Genomic DNA, 19,597 nt, shown 5'->3' on the forward strand with positions numbered 1-19,597 from the left:
AGAAATTCAAAATAGCAGGAACCAAAGCCATTCAAACCGATACAAAAGTTCCAGCAACCGTGCGTGGGGCACATAAGAAGAAAATACCACCAAGCGAGCACAGAATACTGAAAAGTGAACGGAACAAAAAGAGAGAAATCATAAGCAACAGCATAACTGAAAAATAAGGTGGAAAAGACCGCAAGACAATTAAACGGAAAATGTGCTTGAATAGCAGCACCTATTTATGAAACCGCCTTTTGAAAGAAACATTTCTTCGGCTTTTTTAGAGCACTTTCATGTGGTTTTCCCCTCAAACATTTGCAGATCGATGCCATTTTAGAGGTGCAGGCCCTGAACAACACAACACACGGCTTCACTTTTATTAAATGGCCTTCTTTCCAGAACAAACTGAAGTGACGCTGACGGTTAAAGTGGCCTAATGTCACAATTAAGATCACTCCTCTTACTATTTTTGACAAGATTTTCTTTATTTGATTTCACATTTGATTCTTGTCTTTTTCCAAGTTTCTGTTAATTAGGAAAATGGAGAATGCAATTATGTACAGGAGTTCTCTACTTTCAGTATCATTTTAAAGCCGTTTTGTTTCGTTTAACTTTCTAACTTTAACTTTCGTACTAGCTGTGTGTGCTACGCGTCTAAGATGGGTTGAACTCCCAAGTTTGCTAATGCACTCTCTTGGAATGTGCATAGTAATAAAATGCATTCTTCATTCCAACAGATGGCGCATTAGCACCACTTTAACAAATTCCATACCAAATATCGTGTATCAGAGACATGGAAAATTGACAGAGAGAGATAATAGTTCTTTAACCAATAGTTCTTTAATTTGCATTGATCCTGCCCCTCCACCCAGACTTCAAACTGTCTTTTCTTGTTAGCATTGCAGATTCCAGGTTGTCCAAGACTGGGAGTTTAAAACAATATCCTAATTCCAGAGTGAGATCTTACTGCTACAGCTTTTGGCTGGTGTTAGTGTTAAGGATTTCTAATTAAGAACTCTTGGCATGATTTATGGTTACATTGTTCTATCTCATCAAAACACAAATTTTAAATTATAGAGTCATGGGATTAAAAAAAGAGAGTAAAAAAAAATCCTAATCCATTTGGGGTTCATATTAGAGTTACAGATCAGAGATAAAAATGTTAGACACAATTCAAAACGCTTAAGCTAGAAAACAAATAAGGAAACTGTATACCAAGCATTAACATCACACATCGCACAATTACACAGGCAATGGAAGATGAGAACATCACAAAATGGCACTATGGGTAATTAAAAAAAAAAAGGACAGAGAAAATTAAATTCCTTGAGTTCAAACCCCCACTTGGTGTGCTTAGGTCCGGTAAGGTCAGGTTGTGGAGCATGCCCAGATACAGCACGCTGCCACACTACGAAACAGCTCGGGGTCCCAGCTGGCAACCCCCCGAAGGCAGGCAGACACACCCTCTAGAAATGACCATCTATCTGCCAGGTGTTACGTGGGCATCCCCTTGGCCTGGTCCAGAAACTCACGTCCTCACGACCCTACCGTGGACCTGAGTGCAGTGTTATCCCCCTGTAGTTCATGCAATCCAGGTGACCCCCCTTCTCTTTCCAGATAGGGACAACAAGTCCTGTTATCCAGTCAGTTGGGATGATGCCCGTCTCCCAAATGGAACCAAAGATTGCTTGCAATGCCAGTCGTACCACCAGTCTGGACAAGTTCACCCCGGATACCACAGATCCCCGCAGCCTTCCCTACCCTCAGTGAGACTGAGCGGTTCACAGCTAATTGGAGGATCGGCCTCAAGAACCGCGGACCCAGAGATGTACTACTGGACGTTCTAGCCGATGGATCGCTTTAAAAGAATTGCAAAAAAAAACTCTGCAGAAGTTACAAAAAACGAATAAAATACACCAAACATCCCCATTTATTTTTAGAGAAAATAAAATAAAAAACGTTTTGAGCTTTGTTAGTGTTTTCCTGCTGTTTTGAACTTTGCCTCATTCATAATTATGAGGTCTTTCCCCTCCATCTCCTGACCCTAAATGTATTTCTCAGCCATTTTTCCTTTTCAGTGTAAACTCACACTTGCCGTCACATTTGTTATTCCCTTCTTCCACGAGTACATTGACTCGGACATCACCCTGGGCCATTTTCTGACAAGTTTGAGAGAGAAGCAGCTTTGTAATGGAAGGGATCGTAAGATGAGACTAGTTATTAGTTATTACCAAGGTAGTCCATCCTATGTTGCACCATAGCCAAACATTTGCAACACAAAAGAAAGAATTAAAAAATGTCACTCACCCAAGAATAGGTGTTGTGTCACTCACAAGTATCCGAAAAAGAATCTGCTGGACAAACAGTTAAGATCTACTTTCTAGTTCCAGTCAAGCTCCCTGAATTGCCTGCTGGCAAAAGGGAATGTCAGCAAATATGAAAACGGTGTAAACAAAGACCGAGCTAAACGCTTGTATTCGAGAAATTTAAGTGGAGTCGAAGCATAAAACACTCAGGGGGAGCTGGAGAATAAAATAAAAAAAATGAAAAACTGTAGGTTAACTCGAAGCGAGGATCACAAACAGGAAAGTGAACCTTCAGCAAAAATGCTGTGCAAAATCTGTGAAATCTAGCAATGGATGTGAATAATAATTTCTGTAATTATTTTCATATATTCTTTGAGGACACTTAAAGTCTTTTATGTTTTGTTCATTTCAACTCAATCTTAAAAGATGAAGATATTTTCACATCTTTCCATGATTCAGTCTTGAGTTTCTGTGAGTACTGCCATTCGATGGATATTTTGTTAGCAGTTGTTACCGTTTTGCTTGGGTAGTACAATCAGACATGCACGACATGTGATGTTATGCAGAGGGGTGGCAGCATCAAGCACTTTCTGGAAGCATCCAAATCAACGTTATAAAGGTTACGAGTGTCTGGTTTATAAATCTGAACTCTCGACTTTGAGTTTTGGTTTACATATTGCGTTTTGACATTTGGCTTTTCTTTATAGCAGTGTGAATATAATGGTGCCTTCCTTACTGGCATCACAAAAGACATGCAAAATATTTTAGACGCCTACATCATAATTTACCTGAACCTGAAGATTAAGAATTGAATCTCCATGACTCAACCCACCCAAAAAAAGAAACATAAAAAAATTGACAAAGGGCAACATGCAATCAGAAAAGAATTCAACTTGATTATAAAGACCCCATCGGCCAGAGGAAAGGAGGGGCTCAGGTCTCTTGAGGACTATCCAATACATTTACATTTTTTAGAACTGATCCGAGTCACACTTGGGAGTCCTCGTTTTGATTATCCCCCCCAAAATGTTTCCATTTCTGTTTTGCTGAGTGGTGAATTCACTCTGAGGTTGCACTATTCCCCTTATTCTCAAAAGGTATGTATCAAAAAGCTGATTTTTTGCATTGTTTTGAAGGGAAAAAAATCCAGCTTCCATAACTGGGGTAAGCAAGGTGGCACCTCAACTCCTTAATGTCCTCTCTCCACTCTTACTGCATTCCTTAATTTAATCTCTCCTTCCAGAATCTCTAGTTGTTATATTTACCAATATAAAATTCAGTCACTGCGAGTTAAAATCCTGTGGTCTTATTTGGTGTGAACTCTCATGTGGCTTTGAAGATTGCCCTTGTGAGAGAACCGTTTCCCACACTCTGAACAGGAGTACGGTTTTTCTCCAGTGTGAATTCTTTTGTGAGTGTAAAGAGTGCTGCTTGTGGAGAACTGTTTCCCACATTCAGGACAGCCATACGGCCTCTCACCAGTATGAATTCTTACATGGTTCTGAAGATCAACCTTCCGTGTGAATCCTTTTCCACATTCAGAACAGCAGAATGGCTTCTCTCCAGTATGAATTTTTGCGTGGCTGTCCAGATTGCCCTTTTTCAGGAATTGTTTGCCACATTCTTGACAGGCATATGCCTTCTCTCCAGTGTGAATTCTCTGGTGAACATTAAGACTGCTGCTGCAGGAGAACCGTTTCCCGCATTCAGAACAGGAATATGGCATTTCTCCACTGTGAGCCCTTAAGTGGGTCTGAAGACGATAATTGTAGGTAAATTGTTTGCCACACTGTGGACAGCAGTAGGGCTTCTCTCCAGTGTGAACTCTTTTGTGTTGATGAAACGAGCTTGATTTGGAGAATTGCTTGCCACATTCAGAGCAGACATAAGGTTTTTCACCAGTGTGAATTCTCGTGTGGCTCCGGAGATCACCTTTCTGTGCAAACCCTTTGCCACAGTATGAGCAGCAATACGGTTTCTCCCCAGTGTGAATTCTTGCATGGTCCTGAAGGTCACCCTTTCGTGCAAATTCCTTTCCACATTCTGAACAGACAAACGGTTTCTCTCCAGTGTGGGTCCTTGTGTGGTTCTGAAGATTGTGCCTGAATGAAAATCTTTTACCACATTCAGTACAGCAAAATGGTTTCTCTCCAGTATGAATTTTCATGTGGGCCTGAAGCGAGCTCTTTTGGGAGAATTTTTTGCCACATTCAGAACAGCCGTACGGCTTCTCTCCAGTATGGATTCTTGTGTGGATCTGAAGATACCACCCGTGCGAAAACTGTTTCCCACATTCAGAACAGCGGTACGGTCCCTCCGAACTATGAATTCTTTGGTGGCTCTTAAGAGTTTCTTCTTTTGAAAACTGCTTCCCACATTCAGTACAGCAATGTGAATTTCGGTTTACATGCTTTGATGGATTGCTTTTGCAATTAGATTTAATATCTGTAGAGAAAAAAAAGCTAAATTGTAACTGTATGAAGCAGATGTAAAGGCCTCACAAGTGGCAGCAATTTAGTGAAAATCATTTCATTGCAATTCTAATAAGCCCAACATACACCAACAGCACCAGGGTTACCCCTCTTTTTTAGAAGAAGACGAAGACAAGTAAGGCTCTGACTTAAGCTCATATGAAAAATAAAATATAAAACCTTCCAAGTGGGTAAATACTTTTATAGACACTTTACAGAGGCATGCAGAAATATTCAATCCCCTTTGAAAGTCCTTATAATTATCTGCATAAGATTTCTAGATTTATCCATTCAGTGTCTTTATAACATGAACACTTAAGCTGTGACAATAAAATTCCAAGTCCCAAATAAACCATTTTCTGTAGATATTTAACTCTGAGGCTAGGGATCTGCACTGGTAATCGGAAAGTTGCCGGTTCAAATCCTGTAAATGCCAATAGGGACTCTGCTCTGTTTGGGCCCTTGAGTAAGGCCCTTAACCTGGAATAGCTGAACGCTTTGAGTAGTGAGAAAAGCGCTATATAAATGCAAAAAATTATTATTATTATTATTAATTATTAAAAAGAAACACTCCAAAGTTTGTGTTTGCATAAGTATTTAAACATCTCTGCTTTGGAAGTTCCAGGTTTACACAAATGAATCATGTGGCCGAAATTTAACATCTTATTAAAGAAAGAAACATCCTCTAACAGGACAAATCAGTAATCAGGCAGAGAAAAACTGTTCATGGTGTCTTTAATTACTGCTCAGTAAAATGTCTTAGAGGGAGCGTTCATCAAAAGCAGTCTGTTACAGCCTGGTCAGAATGATCACAGAAAACAAAGAATAGAAGTTCATTTTATAAACTACTGAATTTACATACAGTGTCAATCAAGGCAGACATTTTACTCTGTTTGGTTCGTTGGTTGACACCAAAATGATTTATATAAAATGAAAGTCTAATATACAGTATTATATTCTGGTTCTCCTTATACCTTATGAGATGAGCCACCACCCTTGAAATTTCTGTGCATATAACAATCGTCCATTCTCGTTGTTTATAGGACATCTGCCGATTTCTTAGTCATCCTTCAGTACATCTATACTAATAAAAGGCAAAGCCCTCACTCACTCACTCACTCACTCACTCATCACTAATTCTCCAACTTCCTGTGTAGGTAGAAGGCTGAAATTTGGCAGGCTCATTCCTTACAGCTTACTTACAAAAGTTGGGCAGGTTTCATTTCGAACTTCTACGCCTAATGGTCATAACTGGAAGGTATTTTTCTCCATTAACTGTAATGGAGTTGAGCTGGAATGACGTGGGGGGGCGGGGTTTCGTGTGACATCATCACGCCTCTCACGTAATCACGTGAACTGACTGTCAACGCAGTGCGTAGAAAACCAGGAAGACCTCCAAAAAGCGCTTAAGAAAACATGCATTTTATAATTGAGAAAGCAGCGAAACAATAAGAAGCGAGCGAGTGACATATACTACCATATTCATGAGTGTTGCTACCTCGGAAAGAAAGCAAGGTGTAAACCTAAAGTTTAAATGAAGTTCATAGACAGGCTACCGCTGGCGTTTCACATGCCCACAGGTAATGCGGGATACAAGTTTAATGAGAGGACGCAGGATATAAACGAGAGTTTTGATCACTTTGTAACTAAGTTAAAATTGTAGGTGAAGGGGTGTGCTTATGCAAATTCCGAGACTGTGTTTGTGGGGATTGACAGTTAAGGCGGGTGGGGGAGTCACGTCATCATCTCCCCGCCCATTCATCCCATTTCACTCTGAGCTGAGCTCTGCAGCTAACGCCGTCTTCCGAAGCAACTTCGTCACACTGCCACCAAATACTCACAGAAAAATCCACAAGTTAATACACACGCTGTCTCTAGAGTTTCAACACACTGAATCCTCCAGGCACTACTTACAAAAGGTCACATTGACAATCGTGTTACGCTATTTTTAAAATCTTTCCTTTTCTTAGCACAAGCACAGCTGAGAAGCTTCGATGCATGTGCTCCATAACGTTAAAAATAATGCATTTAATCACACTTTGCATTACAAGCAAAGGGAGTTTTGTCAATGCATGATTTCCTGGTACACGATTACATTGATCAGCATCCCGATTCATTTTACCCTCGCACCACCTTAGTTTGAGAAGAAGTATGAAAAATATGAGGTTAACACAGAAAAACAGATCACCAATTCAAGCTTTATGAATAATCGATTAAGCCATCAATAATTGTTTTGGTAAAGCCATCCTCCTTCCATTTTATAATTTTTCCGCCACTAGCCATGATTAAATGAGCGGTAAAAAGTAAGAGCAAAGCGAGGGTGACTTATTTAGGCAGGCATATATATGACAGCAACACTCATGACAATGTCAATCACGTTACGTTATTATTAAAATGTTTCCTTTTCTTTTCATTACTTCTTTAACACACTACTTCTCGCTCTGGTAGGGGTATTTTGAGAGATAGATATTATATATATATATATATATATATATATATATATATATATATATATATATACATATATATCATATAATATATGAATGACCTCCAAAGAGCGCTGAGACTTTTGATATCATGAACGTGTCTGCAAAAACTGGGGTCTCCTGCCCTGCAAAAGTCGAGCAGCCAGCGCGTGCATAGCTGTGCCGGCCTTTGAGACGCTGACTGCGCTTCTGCCTTAAGTCAAAGTGAGCACTTTTAATTTTTTTCATCCTCCCCCTGCGCTATAGCCCAGACAAGTGCAAACACGGGACCCCTTTTCTACACCACGGCAAAATAATATTAAGGCGATTCACACTTTCTTTTGCATTATCACGATTATGAGGTCCTCACCCGGATTATGAAGACACGCACACGAGTGGAGGACTGACACTGCCATCACAGCCGATTAATGGCGAGGACGTCTCACCAGTCTACACAAGACCCACCGCGACTGTCCCCAAAAGGCGATCATAACGTCAGCGAACACATCTCTCTATACTATATAAAAGAAAGAGGAAACTTTCCTTTCTTTACACCTTTTTTCCCAAACCAAAGCCTTTCTCTCTTAACACTGCAGAGGACACAAAAATAATTTTCTTTAATTGCTGGTAATGCCGGTAAGGCACATTACCAGAGGCACAAATTTGAACGTTCACATAGAAAATGTGATTTCTATACCACAGCCGTCGTGTAGCGCCTTTCAAAAGGGATCAACTACCGAGAGATGATCCATATACATTTTAGCTGCTGTTAGTTACTTACCTGTTGTGTTACACAGTCTTTAAAATGTAGTTTACCCGCAACCACTCCAGTAGTGCTCAATGTACCTGTACTTCTTAAAAGCGTTAATGTTTTACTGTTTAATAACTTATAGACTATATTTTATTATTTCTCCCTTGCACTCAGTGACCAAAGCTATACACACACATATATAAAAGCTATACACACAAGTATATGTATGTGTATATATATATATACACACACACGTACATACATACATATATATATATAATTTGTGTGTGTGTATGTATGTATGTGTGTGTATATATGATGTAGATAGGTATGTATATATATATATGTGTGTGTGTGTGTGTGTGTGTGTGTTTGTGAGTGTGTATATATATGACAGCAGCAATCCAAGCTGTGAGAAAACAGTAAAAAGGAGGCGTGTCAGACGTCGTGATACATTTTCTGATGCAGCTACCGAAAACAACTTCGTGACGCTGCCGCCAAATACACAAAACAATTACTTTGACAATCATGTTACATTATCTTTAAAATGTTTCCTTTTCTTTTTCATAACTTCTTTAACACACTACTTCCCCGCTGCCAAGCTGGTGTGTATATATAGATATATATAGATATATAGATATAGATATATATATATATATAGAGAGATAGATAGATAGATATGAGAACAACACTCATATCAATGACAAAACAATTACATTAACAATCATGTTACGTTATTTTTAAAATTTTCCCTTTTCTTTTTCGTACCTTCTTTAACACACTACTTCTCCGCCTGCGAAGCGCGGGTATTCTGCTAGTTTTGTATATGACATCAACCTTTTTTCTGGTACATCCTTTATTTAAGTTCTTATATTTTAGTGTACATTTTGTTATTCACTTGACCTTTATTTGGTTTCCCACATTTATTAACCCTTTATGCTAGTTCTTTAAGATGAATGCTATGGTATCCTAAAATTATTTGGCACAAAGGTGACAGTTATATGACAGACATAATAACATAATGAAGTCCTACTTGTCAGTCCTTTCTATCTTTCTGGATACAAAATACCCCCTTTGTAAGGGCCACAGTGGTGGTTAGACAATCACTGCATAAATGAAGACAAAGGAGCATTCTGCCGATGTGAGAAACAAAATAACCGAAATGACCAAGGCAGGAAACTGCTAAAAAAAATAGACTTAGTGTGAAGGTCCCGTTGCGCACCACCTTTGTGCCATTTGTGATTCATTTGTCATTTGTGTAAGCCTGGAGCTTCCAAAAACTCACAGATTTAAATACTTACACAAACTTTGGAGTTTATTTCTTTTCTTGAGTTAAATATCTACAGAAAACGGTTTACTTGGACTTTAGAAATGTGTTGTTACAGCACACATTCAAAATACTGAATGGATAAATGTGTACAAATCTTTTGTCATGTAGATAATTATGATGACTTTCAATGTCAAGAAGATTGAAATCTTTTCCATATCACCGTATAAGAATGCCGGAGAGCAAAGGGTGAGCTATGGAGAGCAGCTCACGTGCGGCCAGGTTTTGATATTCGGACTTTGTTTTGCTTACCATCTCCAGGCTGATTTGTAGACGATGGCAGACCATCCAGTGTCCTCCTTGATATTTCTTCAGTGGTCTTTGTGTCTAAAGAAGTATCAGACTTGACACTCACTGAATTCTCCTGGACAGGACAGTTGCTACTCTGAGGGCAGGCCAATGAACTTACACTTCCATCTTGACACAGAGACTTACAGATGGTCTCTGACTGAGGGTCTTCCTCCTTGACTCGGTTTATAATTTTATGCCCCTGCATATTATCACTGATGAAAGGCTTTTCCTCGGACTCGTCCTTAATGCCCACAGTGAACTCTTCATAATCCTCCTCTTTAATGTCCACACTCCCCTTCTCATGGTGCACATGTTCCCACTCACAGTCCTCCTCCTTAATATCTACGGTAATTTTCTCCATGACATTCATGTCTGCTCTGTCGCTGTCATCAATGGGTTACAAGAAACTGCCGCTCCTGTATCTTGTCTGTGGAAAGAAAATGTTTTAGTCAAGATGAATCAAAAGAAACCTGAACACATTTCAATTAATCAGTCAAGTCAGACAACATGGAGAAAGCAGACTTCGGTCAGAGTATATGGTCAATGAGGGGGGGCCTCAAGTCACTTCACTCAATGAATGAAACGTATATACTAAGTTTTGTCTTAACTTATCACATAGTCATTACACAATGCAGTAATCGATAAGCCTGCTACAGATTAGGGTGAATTCTTAAGTTTTGGTGTATTCAAAAGTTTCCTTTAACTAAATTGTGCAGACAAACACACATGTACATACGCACAATGCTTGCGCCAAAATGTGAAGGGAGACAGATTTGGTTTACCCGTTGTTGACATTTAGATCATGGAAATCCCAGTTCTTATTCCTAAAGCCTCTGATGGATATGACTGCTTGCTGCTAAAATTCTGAGAACTAAAAAATGCTGAGTAAACATCAAACAAAATGATGAAATCGTTAAAATATACTCACTGGCCACTTTATTAGGTACGGTTGTTCAACTGCTTGTTAACATAAATATCTAATCAGCCAATCACATGGTAGCAACTCAATGCATTTAGGCAGGTAGACATTGTCAAGACGACCCGTTGAAGGTCAAACTGAGCATCGGAATGGGATGGAAAGATGACTGAAGTGATGTGGTGTGGTTGTTGGTGCCAGATGGGTTGGTCCGAGTATTTCACAAACTGCTGATCTACTGGGATTTTCACGCAGAACCATTTGTAGGGTTTACAGAGAAAGGGATGAAAAAGGGAAAATATCCAGCGAGCGGCGGTTCTCTGGGTGAAAATGCCTTATTGATACCAGAGGTCAGAGGACAATGGCCAGACTGGTCTGAGCTGACAGAAAGGCAACAAGCCTTATTACAATGCTGGTGTGCAGAAGAGCATCTCTGATTACACACCATGTCAAACCGTGAAGCGGGTGGACTACAGCAGCAGGAGACCACACTGGGCGACACTCCTGTCAGCTAAGAACAGGCGACTGAGGCCACAATTCACACAGGCTCACCAAAATTGGACAACAGAAGATTGGAAAAACGTTACCTGGTCTGATGAGTCTCGATTTCTACTGTGACATTTGGAAGGTAGGGTCAGAGTTTCAAGTCAACAACATGAAAGCAGGGATCCATCCTGTCTTGTATCAACAATTCATACTGGTGGGGGTGGTATTGGAACATTTTGGGCCCCTTCATACCAACTGACTGTCATTTAAACGCCACAGCCTAACTGAGTATTGTTGATGACCATGTCCAACCCTTTATGACCACCATCTTCTAACGGCTCCTTCCAGCAGGATAATGTGCCATGTCACAAAGTTCAGAGCACCTCAAAGTGGTGTCTTGAACATGACAATGAGGTCACTGGACTCTAATGGCATCCACAATCACCAAATCTCAACACCTTTGGGATTTGCTGGAACAGGAGATTTGCATCATTGATGTGCAGCCGACAAATCTGCAGCAACTCCGTGATGCTGTCATGTCAGTATGGACCACAATCCCAGAGGAATTTTAGCAGCACCTTGTTGAATCTACACCATGAATAATTACAGCAGTGCTGAGGACAAAATGAGGGTCCAACCCCCTAATAAAGTGGCCAGTGAGTGTAAATAAAATGTGATATGTGAGTCTATTTCTAAATTACAGTAAAGCTTTTCAGCTATATCACTCACTCTTGGTATAGAGATGTGTGGAAGTGGCGGGAATTCGAAAAAAAATATTAACAAGTTTTTCAAAAAGAAAAAAACAGTAAGGAAACGGAAAGTTAAGAAATGAAATCAAAGTTTTACAAGGGCAGCTTATGAAATACAGAATGATTGAAATGAGCATGAAATTTAAATATGAAATGCAAAAGAAAATCAGAGCGCTACTCTTGGATGAAAGAAGAAAAATTAAAATGTTAGAGGAGACTCATGCAGAGAACAGATGGAAACGCTCAAGGCTGTTCTTTAAAAAAAATAAGGAACCCAGTAAAATCAAAACATACTGAAGGATTGCTGCACGAGGGAAAGATATACACAGATTGCAACCCTTACACTAATATTTCAGGCTCATTAAATAAAGAATTGTACAAAGAAAAAAAAAGTTAATGAATTGTTACAAGAAAGTTGGGGAAAAAAAGGTGCTGCCTAAAGAACAGCAAAAAAGATTAAAGAAATAAAAATTGATGGAGCAGAAGCAGCACTAAATAGTGTACAAAAGGGAAAACACCAGGAAGAGATGGACTCCCAAGTGAATTTTATCATAAATAAAAAATGACCTGCTAGAATTATCCGAAGAAATTAAAAACGAGCATGAAATGCCAGAAACATCAAGAACTGGCATAGTCAGCAAAAAAGGAGAGTTTGTTATGTCAAGACTATCAAATATTACCAAAGTTTTATAACAAATAGAATAAAAATATATTTTACGGATTGTTATTTCACACATACAAACAGGTGCAAGAAAAATAAAAGCATCAAAAAAAATATCAGCCCGGGATATCATGGCTTAAAATTTGCTAGTGAAAGGAAATAGTTACACACATTTTCATGGAGAACTCTAGAAAAAAAAAAAAGGCGCAGTGGTAGTGCTGCTGCCTCACAGTAAGGAGACCTGGGTTCGCTTCCCGGTTCCTCCCTGCGTGGAGTTTGAATGTTCTCCCCGTATCTGTGTGTGTTTCCTCCTAGGTGCTCCGGTTTCCTCCCACAGTCTAAAGACATGCAGGCGAGGTGCATTGGCGATCCTAAATTGTCCCTAGTATGTGCTTGTGTGTGTGTCCTGCAGTGGGCTGTGTTCCAGGGCCTTGCACCCTGTGCTGCCTGGGATTGGCTCCAGCAGATCCCCATGACCCAGTGTTATAGCCTGTTGGATAACGACTGACTCTGAAGAAAATGCAGTCGGCTCAGTGTCTCAAGAAATTACATGAAGAGTAAGATAACAAACATTTGCAGAAGTGAAGTCATTCCAATAGAATGTGCCGAGCCCTTTCTGCATTTTTTTTTTTGTTGGTGTGTGCAATTGAGTTTCCTCCTATTATAAAAAATTATGAAAATCAACAACTCAAAGTAGTAAGAGACCCAGAACGCGGAGGAGCAAACTACTGTCCTGTTGAATATGGAGGACATGTCTATAAAACATATAGAAAAAATAGGCATAGAAAGGCTATTAATGCGCAGAGTAACCTTCTGTGAAGCATCAGGCTGAACAATAAACAGCGGAAAATGTGAAGAATTACCACTGACAGAATAGAAACAATGCCATAATATGTTATGAAATCAACTTAAAAAAAAAGGTACAACACACTGGGGGTTAACCAATATATAGAAAATTAAAACCTGGCGAGATGTAACAGGGCAAGCAAAAGTTTGGGTCTACTGTCATTAAGGAATCCAACCATTGAAAGTAAAATCTTTTTAATTAAGGCAGTAATTCTACTAAAAATACCCTTTATCACTGCAAACCTCCATCAAACCAACAATGAGATAAAACGGATTAGATACAGGAAAGTGTTTTTATGTTCTGTTGGGATTCCAAATGTGAAAATGTTGCAAGAATTAAACTGATGAAGGAATAAAGCAAAGTAAAGGAGGTAAAAGTTTATCGAAAATAGAAGAATCTAATATACAACAGCAGCAGTCAACATTGTGTTAAATCAAGAAGGTAAAGCTGCTGGAGTGATAACTGTATCAAAATAAGGAACCTGCCAAAAAAATAAACCAGTAGCTTTTACTTTACCGAATTTCATAATTATGCAGTAAAAATGTTTGAATGAAACAATTTAAAAAGATTTGGGAAACCTCGAAAGAATTCATTACATTTACAAATCAAAACAATGAACAAGGGAGGGCGTTTCGGCAAAAGAAAAGACGGGAGGTAATCTGGAGACAAATCTGAATACAGAATTACAAAAATAACACAAAATGACCTCTGGTGGCTCAGTTTAAGAAACGTATATCCATTAGTGACGTTTAAGGGTGAGTAACGAGGTAAAATACCTTCAAGCAAATAGTCATGCAACACCAACTGTACTTTAAGTTGTTTGGGACTGAATGGAGGTTCAAGATAATATGGAATTAAGTAAAGAAAAGATGGGGCACAATTTGTAAAGACCCTACAATTTGTCATGACGTCCCAACCCCTTCTATAATCATGCAGTCACATGTGATCATCAAGATGGTGTCTCAAGCCATTCACCTACACTGAACCTTTAAAAGCACCGACCTTTACAACGCAATGTCATCTCATTCCATCCTTCTACACTGAACCTCAATTGCTATAACAGAGGTGAACTCGGATGAGGACGAGGGTCCTACATTGGAGAAAAAGAACAGAAGCTCACCACGTAAGAAACGTCCACTCACACATAACAACAATGCAGCTGCATCAGGTGTAAGGCGAAAGATGGTACCATTTAGATGAAGCAAGAGGTCAGGTGTCACCCTGCCAGCCAGTCTGCCACACACCTGTCCTTCAATGAAACAGCACAGCTTACAAAGCTCGCCAACGTATCATGAAAAGTCCTGTTTCTGATTATCTTTACATAAGAAACATGCTTTTATTTAAGTAACATATACCACATTGAATGTTACTTATCTTGATTTATTTACTTATCTTCCAACAGCGTAAAGTCACAAGTAGACTGCAGAGCTTCCTGTGTTTGATCGACATGGGCACGCTGACACAGTACATGTTCACTGAAGTGACTTTAGCTGCAGGTTCTGTTGCGTCCCGCGCAACTGCAAAAGATCCCAGTCGCCCCACGGAGAAAGACTTTCTGAGACTACGGTCATAAAGCTTATGAAACAGTTTCTAGACAAAGGCAGAACTGCAACAACAGTTGCGTGTGTAACAACTGTGTAAATCGACACATTTACAAAACAAAAAAGACGCTAATGGAGAGGTGCGAATGGATTTATGGTGGGCCAGGAGTTTTTCTGTAGGTTTTGGTAATTTTAGTGTTAAACAGGTGTGTCTGCTGAATTAAAAACAAGACATCACATATTGAAATAGTAAGAATTTGGAAACCTGAACTCCTTGATGACTCTCCTACTCGTAAACAATAGGGCACAGGGGACCACAGAGTAAAATGAACAAAGAATCTCAGACATCTGAGTGCTGTTTGTGCAGCCCTTGTCATGGAGTGATGCCAGGAGTGGGTCAAATAACCAAGGCATCCCATATCCAGTACTGGACTACATGATCAGGTCCATGTGGTTAATGTGGCCTCTGTGTAATCTGAACACCCAGGAAAGTCTTTCTTTGTGGATGAAATGCAAGCGTAACGGCTATCATTCGGCGTACTGTGCTCCTGAGATGCACCCCAGTTAATTCAAACTTCTGAAGAGCCTTTGTGAACGAGTACAATGCTGAACCAGGGAGAGGAGTTTTTCCCTTACAATGTGTTAAGTTGCTTTGTTTCATTTTTTGAAGCCACCTCTGCAGATACCGGGGAGATAACATACGTTACATGTTTAAACCCACACTTAGAAAACAATGAAAAACAGAGTATTTTCAGTCCATTGTCAAGTTCAGTGGCCTAGCAGAAAGAGACTGGAAATGTGCCTGCAAAAATGCTTTAATTTAGTAGTGACGTCCGCAACATGCAGATTAAATATTAGCAAAATCATCACACCATCTCAGCACGTATTCATGTAAATATATGACGGCAAACAGGCCTTATTATATGAATTCTACTTTATTAAATTAGCCAAAAACAACACACAAAGGGGCTACCAACATTGTGCATGGAAGTGGGTCATATGGTGTATAAAAACCCTTAATTTTATTTTGCATTTTGAAAAATTAATCACAAAAATAGGAATAAAAGAAGGTTCAAAAGCTTTTTTTGTGTTTGTTAAAGTACTTTAACTTCTATTTATGTTCTAATCAGTGCTGCCCTTTTATTTACTAATTTTAACATGCCTTTACCATTTTAGTTTAAACATTCAATACACTGACCCCTGCCAAGTCTGGGCAATCGACAGCTTACTAAATAAATGATCAAGTACAGCATTTAAAAATTAAATGGGAAACAGACAGAAGAATCAAAAAACGAAAAGATGAAGTCATGCGGCAAAATTAACTAACTAGGAAATTAAGCTTATTGATCATTTGACAATCTGGGTTTATTCAATTTTTTACATCCAAATCTATTTCCAATTGTATTTTTCTTTTCTTTTATCCATCCATGGGGCGGCACGGTGGTGCAGTGGGTAGCGCTGCTGCCTCGCAGTTAGGAGACCTGGGTTTCCTTCACGGGTCCTCCCTGCATGCAGTCTGCATGTTCTTCCCGTGTCTGCGTGGGTTTCCTCCCATGCAGGTGATCCTATATTGTCCCTAATGTGTGCCCTGTGGTGGGCTGAGGATTTTTTCCTACCTTGCACCCTATGCTGGCTGGGATTGGCTCCAGCAGACCCCTGTGACTCTGTGTTAGGATGTAGCAGGTTGGAGAATGACTGACCGACTGACTGATCCATCCATTTGCAAACTTTTATTCCGAGTAGGGCTGGAGGAAGATGCAGCCCATCCCAACAAGCATAGGGTACAAGGAAGGAATAATCCCTGGATAGAGCGCCAGTCCGCCGCAGGGTAAACACACACACACACACCAGCGCCAGTTTAGAATTTCCAGTTCACCTATCTTGCATGCCTATGGACTGTGAAAGGAAACACACCAGACACAGAGAGTATCAAGTGGTCAGACATTTATAGATGTTCCTTAGATTTCTCAACCTTTGTGGTGTCGTGACCCTTTTTTTTTTTTTATCATGTTAGCATTTTCACAACCCAATAAAGGGGTAGGGTCGGGTCAGAAAGAATCGGGTTCAACCCACTAGTTCTCTACTATGACCAACTACCATCATAAACAACTGCAAACCATGACCTGACTTAGTGACTGAGAACTGACAAGAACCTGAGGAAATAAAAAAAAACAAAACCTGCTGCAAGTCCACATAAGAGATTTAGAGAAAAAAGAAAAAAAATAAATAAAGAGGCTACACAGCCAAGAAAACAAGTATTGTCTTCAAGTCTGGAGTAAGAAAGTAGTGCACATTTAAAATTAAATAAATGTTTTATAAATATTATTCTTTACATTTACTTGCTTAGCAGATGTTTTTATCCAAAACAACCTACAAAAGGCCAATGTGATCATGTAGCATCGGCCCGAGGACTTGTGTTACAGAACAAGGATACAAAATCGATTACCACAAATGAAGACCTCAACATAAAATCTTAAGTGAGTTACAATTCCCAGACTTACAAAACATGGCGAAAAGCACGAAGACAGAAATTCACCAAACATACTGAGGTAGTGAGCGTTTCAAATGGGCAGGGGCGGCTCATAACAGCTACACATCAAGTCTGGACTGAGATTCAACACTACACAGAGGTGGCATCACCAGACGCCATTCAACAGCAGACCTGAGTGAGAAGCACAGGACCTCAATCGTGTCTCCTCATATCTAGGAGCTGACCCACCGAGTACTCTGTGGACAAGCATCAAGAATTTGAACTTAATACATGCTGCCTCTTGGAGCCAATGTAGTGATCTGAAAGGAGGAGTGACATGTGCCTGCCTTGGCTGACTGAACACCAGCTGTGCTGCTGCCCTTTCAATATCCTACAGCATCTTGGTGACACACACTGGCACTCCTAGTTGCAGTAGTCCAGACATGAGAACCCCAAATCCTGGACCAGGAGTTGAGCTGCATACTCTGTCAGATAAGATACGGTCTGTTAATCTGCAAGACCCAGAGACTGCAGCAACATGATCCGTGAAGAACAGCCGGGCAACAATCACCATCCCAAATACCTTTGATGTTTGAGTTTATATAAAAAAAGGGGGGGTCTTATCGTACAAAGTCAGCAACAAATAAGATGATTAATGAATCGCGCAGATGAAGAAACAGAAAGGATATCACGACTCGCGCTCCACTGTGTATGAGGACGATGCGGGAGTGGGCGGTGCACGGGGGTTGAAAATTGGACTAAAAAAATGTAAAAGCGAGACGAACTGAGCGGAGACGAGCGGTTGGGCAATAGAGACGAATGTCCCGCTCAGCTCGGCCCAGACACGATGATAAACCTCGCATCGCTAAAGCTCCTGAATTCCGAGAATTTACTCCATTGACTGGTGTGACTTCTTCTTGCCATGTTACCAGATCTTATAATGGCCGGAGTGTCCATTTGTGACGTCACACATTATCCCTGTTCAGGAGTTTAGGGAGATATTCCAGACCGCTGTTGAATTGCTGCTCCACCCACACAAAAAGATAATATTCTTTTTTTCATAAAATAAAGGCACATGTGCGGTATAGCTGTACATTTAACACGGTCGCCAAATGCCATTTCTGCATGCACTGATTATTATGTTTAATTTTAAATACCTAAAAGTCTTAGCGGTCAGCGTTAAGTCACAATTAGAATTCGAGTTATTAGAATGCACTTTGCATATGTTCGCTTGGAGGCAAACCCCGTTAAGTTTCTCCCTGCAAAGCTCGTACTTCCGAGATTTCGCCTAACCCGTTAAAGGCTGCAGTCCGCCATACCTCCGTGGACATAACCCACACACGACATCGGCTCACACGTCTACTTAAATCTTACCTGCACGGGCTGCGCTCCCACGACTTCAAGCGTCATTAGCGGTGTAGATTTCAGTTCGGATAATCCGTTAAGTTAACGACGTCTGTGAGAAAATATCCGAGTCGAAACTGAGCTGGAGCTGAGCAAAACAGGCAACGCTGTGTGTCACGTGACTCCGGCCGAGCCTTCGCGCTCTTCCGCCTTTTGATTTAGCGCATGCTCCTTAGCGAACGGCAAGCGACCCGCCTCTTTCGTGTACGAGCTCGCGCGCCCAAGTCAAGACACTGCGCTCGAGGGGTCAGTCAGACCTTTCTGTCTTTGCGCTTCTCAGAATAACAGCGCGCGTAACAAGAGCAATTTGTTAAATCAGAGGGCTGTTCCACGAAGCGAGCTTATAAAATCGAGGATTATTTGTAATAGCCTCGCTTGAGTTAGCCTAACAGTTCACTTCAGGCTCATTGAGTTCCACGAACAAAATTCAGGTGTATTTAATCTCCGCTAATTCAAGCCAAGCTTGATAAGCGAGGCTCGTGCGCGTCCACGCGATATAAAAGGCAGCCTTGTTAATCGATGCTGGATAAGTAAGAATGGAAACTAAGGAAAGAGCTGCGTTTTTTTCGCAGGCGGAGCAAGAATTATTATTACAAGCCTATGAGGACTACAAAGCTATAATAACTAGAAAGGGGAACACGAGCTGTATTATCAAAGCTCGTGAGGCTGCATGGCAGAAAATAGCTGACAAGTTAAATGCGTAAGAACATGATTTTAGTAACTTTTGTGTTAAGGATGTCAAACTATTTAACAACTAAATGAGAACAGTTTCAAGCCTTCAAAATGTATAGTCATTAAAATTTCCTTTTACATATGCATTTTGTTACCAGTTGTAAGGTACTTTAAGGTTATTTTAACACATTGATAAACAGGACAGCATGTTAATTATATGGGTTCATCTTGGATAAAAGTGATATATAATTGTAA

At 40.2% G+C, this 19,597-nt stretch overlaps 1 protein-coding gene across 1 annotated transcript; it reads right to left on the reverse strand.

The window, feature by feature from the left end:
- Window positions 1-298: 298 nt before the first annotated feature.
- Window positions 299-18,956, reverse strand: LOC120533511 (gastrula zinc finger protein XlCGF57.1-like). Its single transcript, XM_039760431.1, has 3 exons — window positions 18,641-18,956; window positions 9,558-10,023; window positions 299-4,736 (listed from the first exon to the last, which is right to left on the reverse strand). Exons 2-3 carry the CDS (start codon window positions 9,964-9,966, stop codon window positions 3,598-3,600), a joined length of 1,548 nt encoding a protein of 515 aa, XP_039616365.1. The 5' UTR covers window positions 9,967-10,023; window positions 18,641-18,956; the 3' UTR covers window positions 299-3,597.
- Window positions 18,957-19,597: the final 641 nt, after the last annotated feature.

Source organism: Polypterus senegalus, chromosome 8 (assembly GCF_016835505.1).
Source record: "Polypterus senegalus isolate Bchr_013 chromosome 8, ASM1683550v1, whole genome shotgun sequence".
Lineage (NCBI taxonomy): Eukaryota > Metazoa > Chordata > Cladistia > Polypteriformes > Polypteridae > Polypterus > Polypterus senegalus.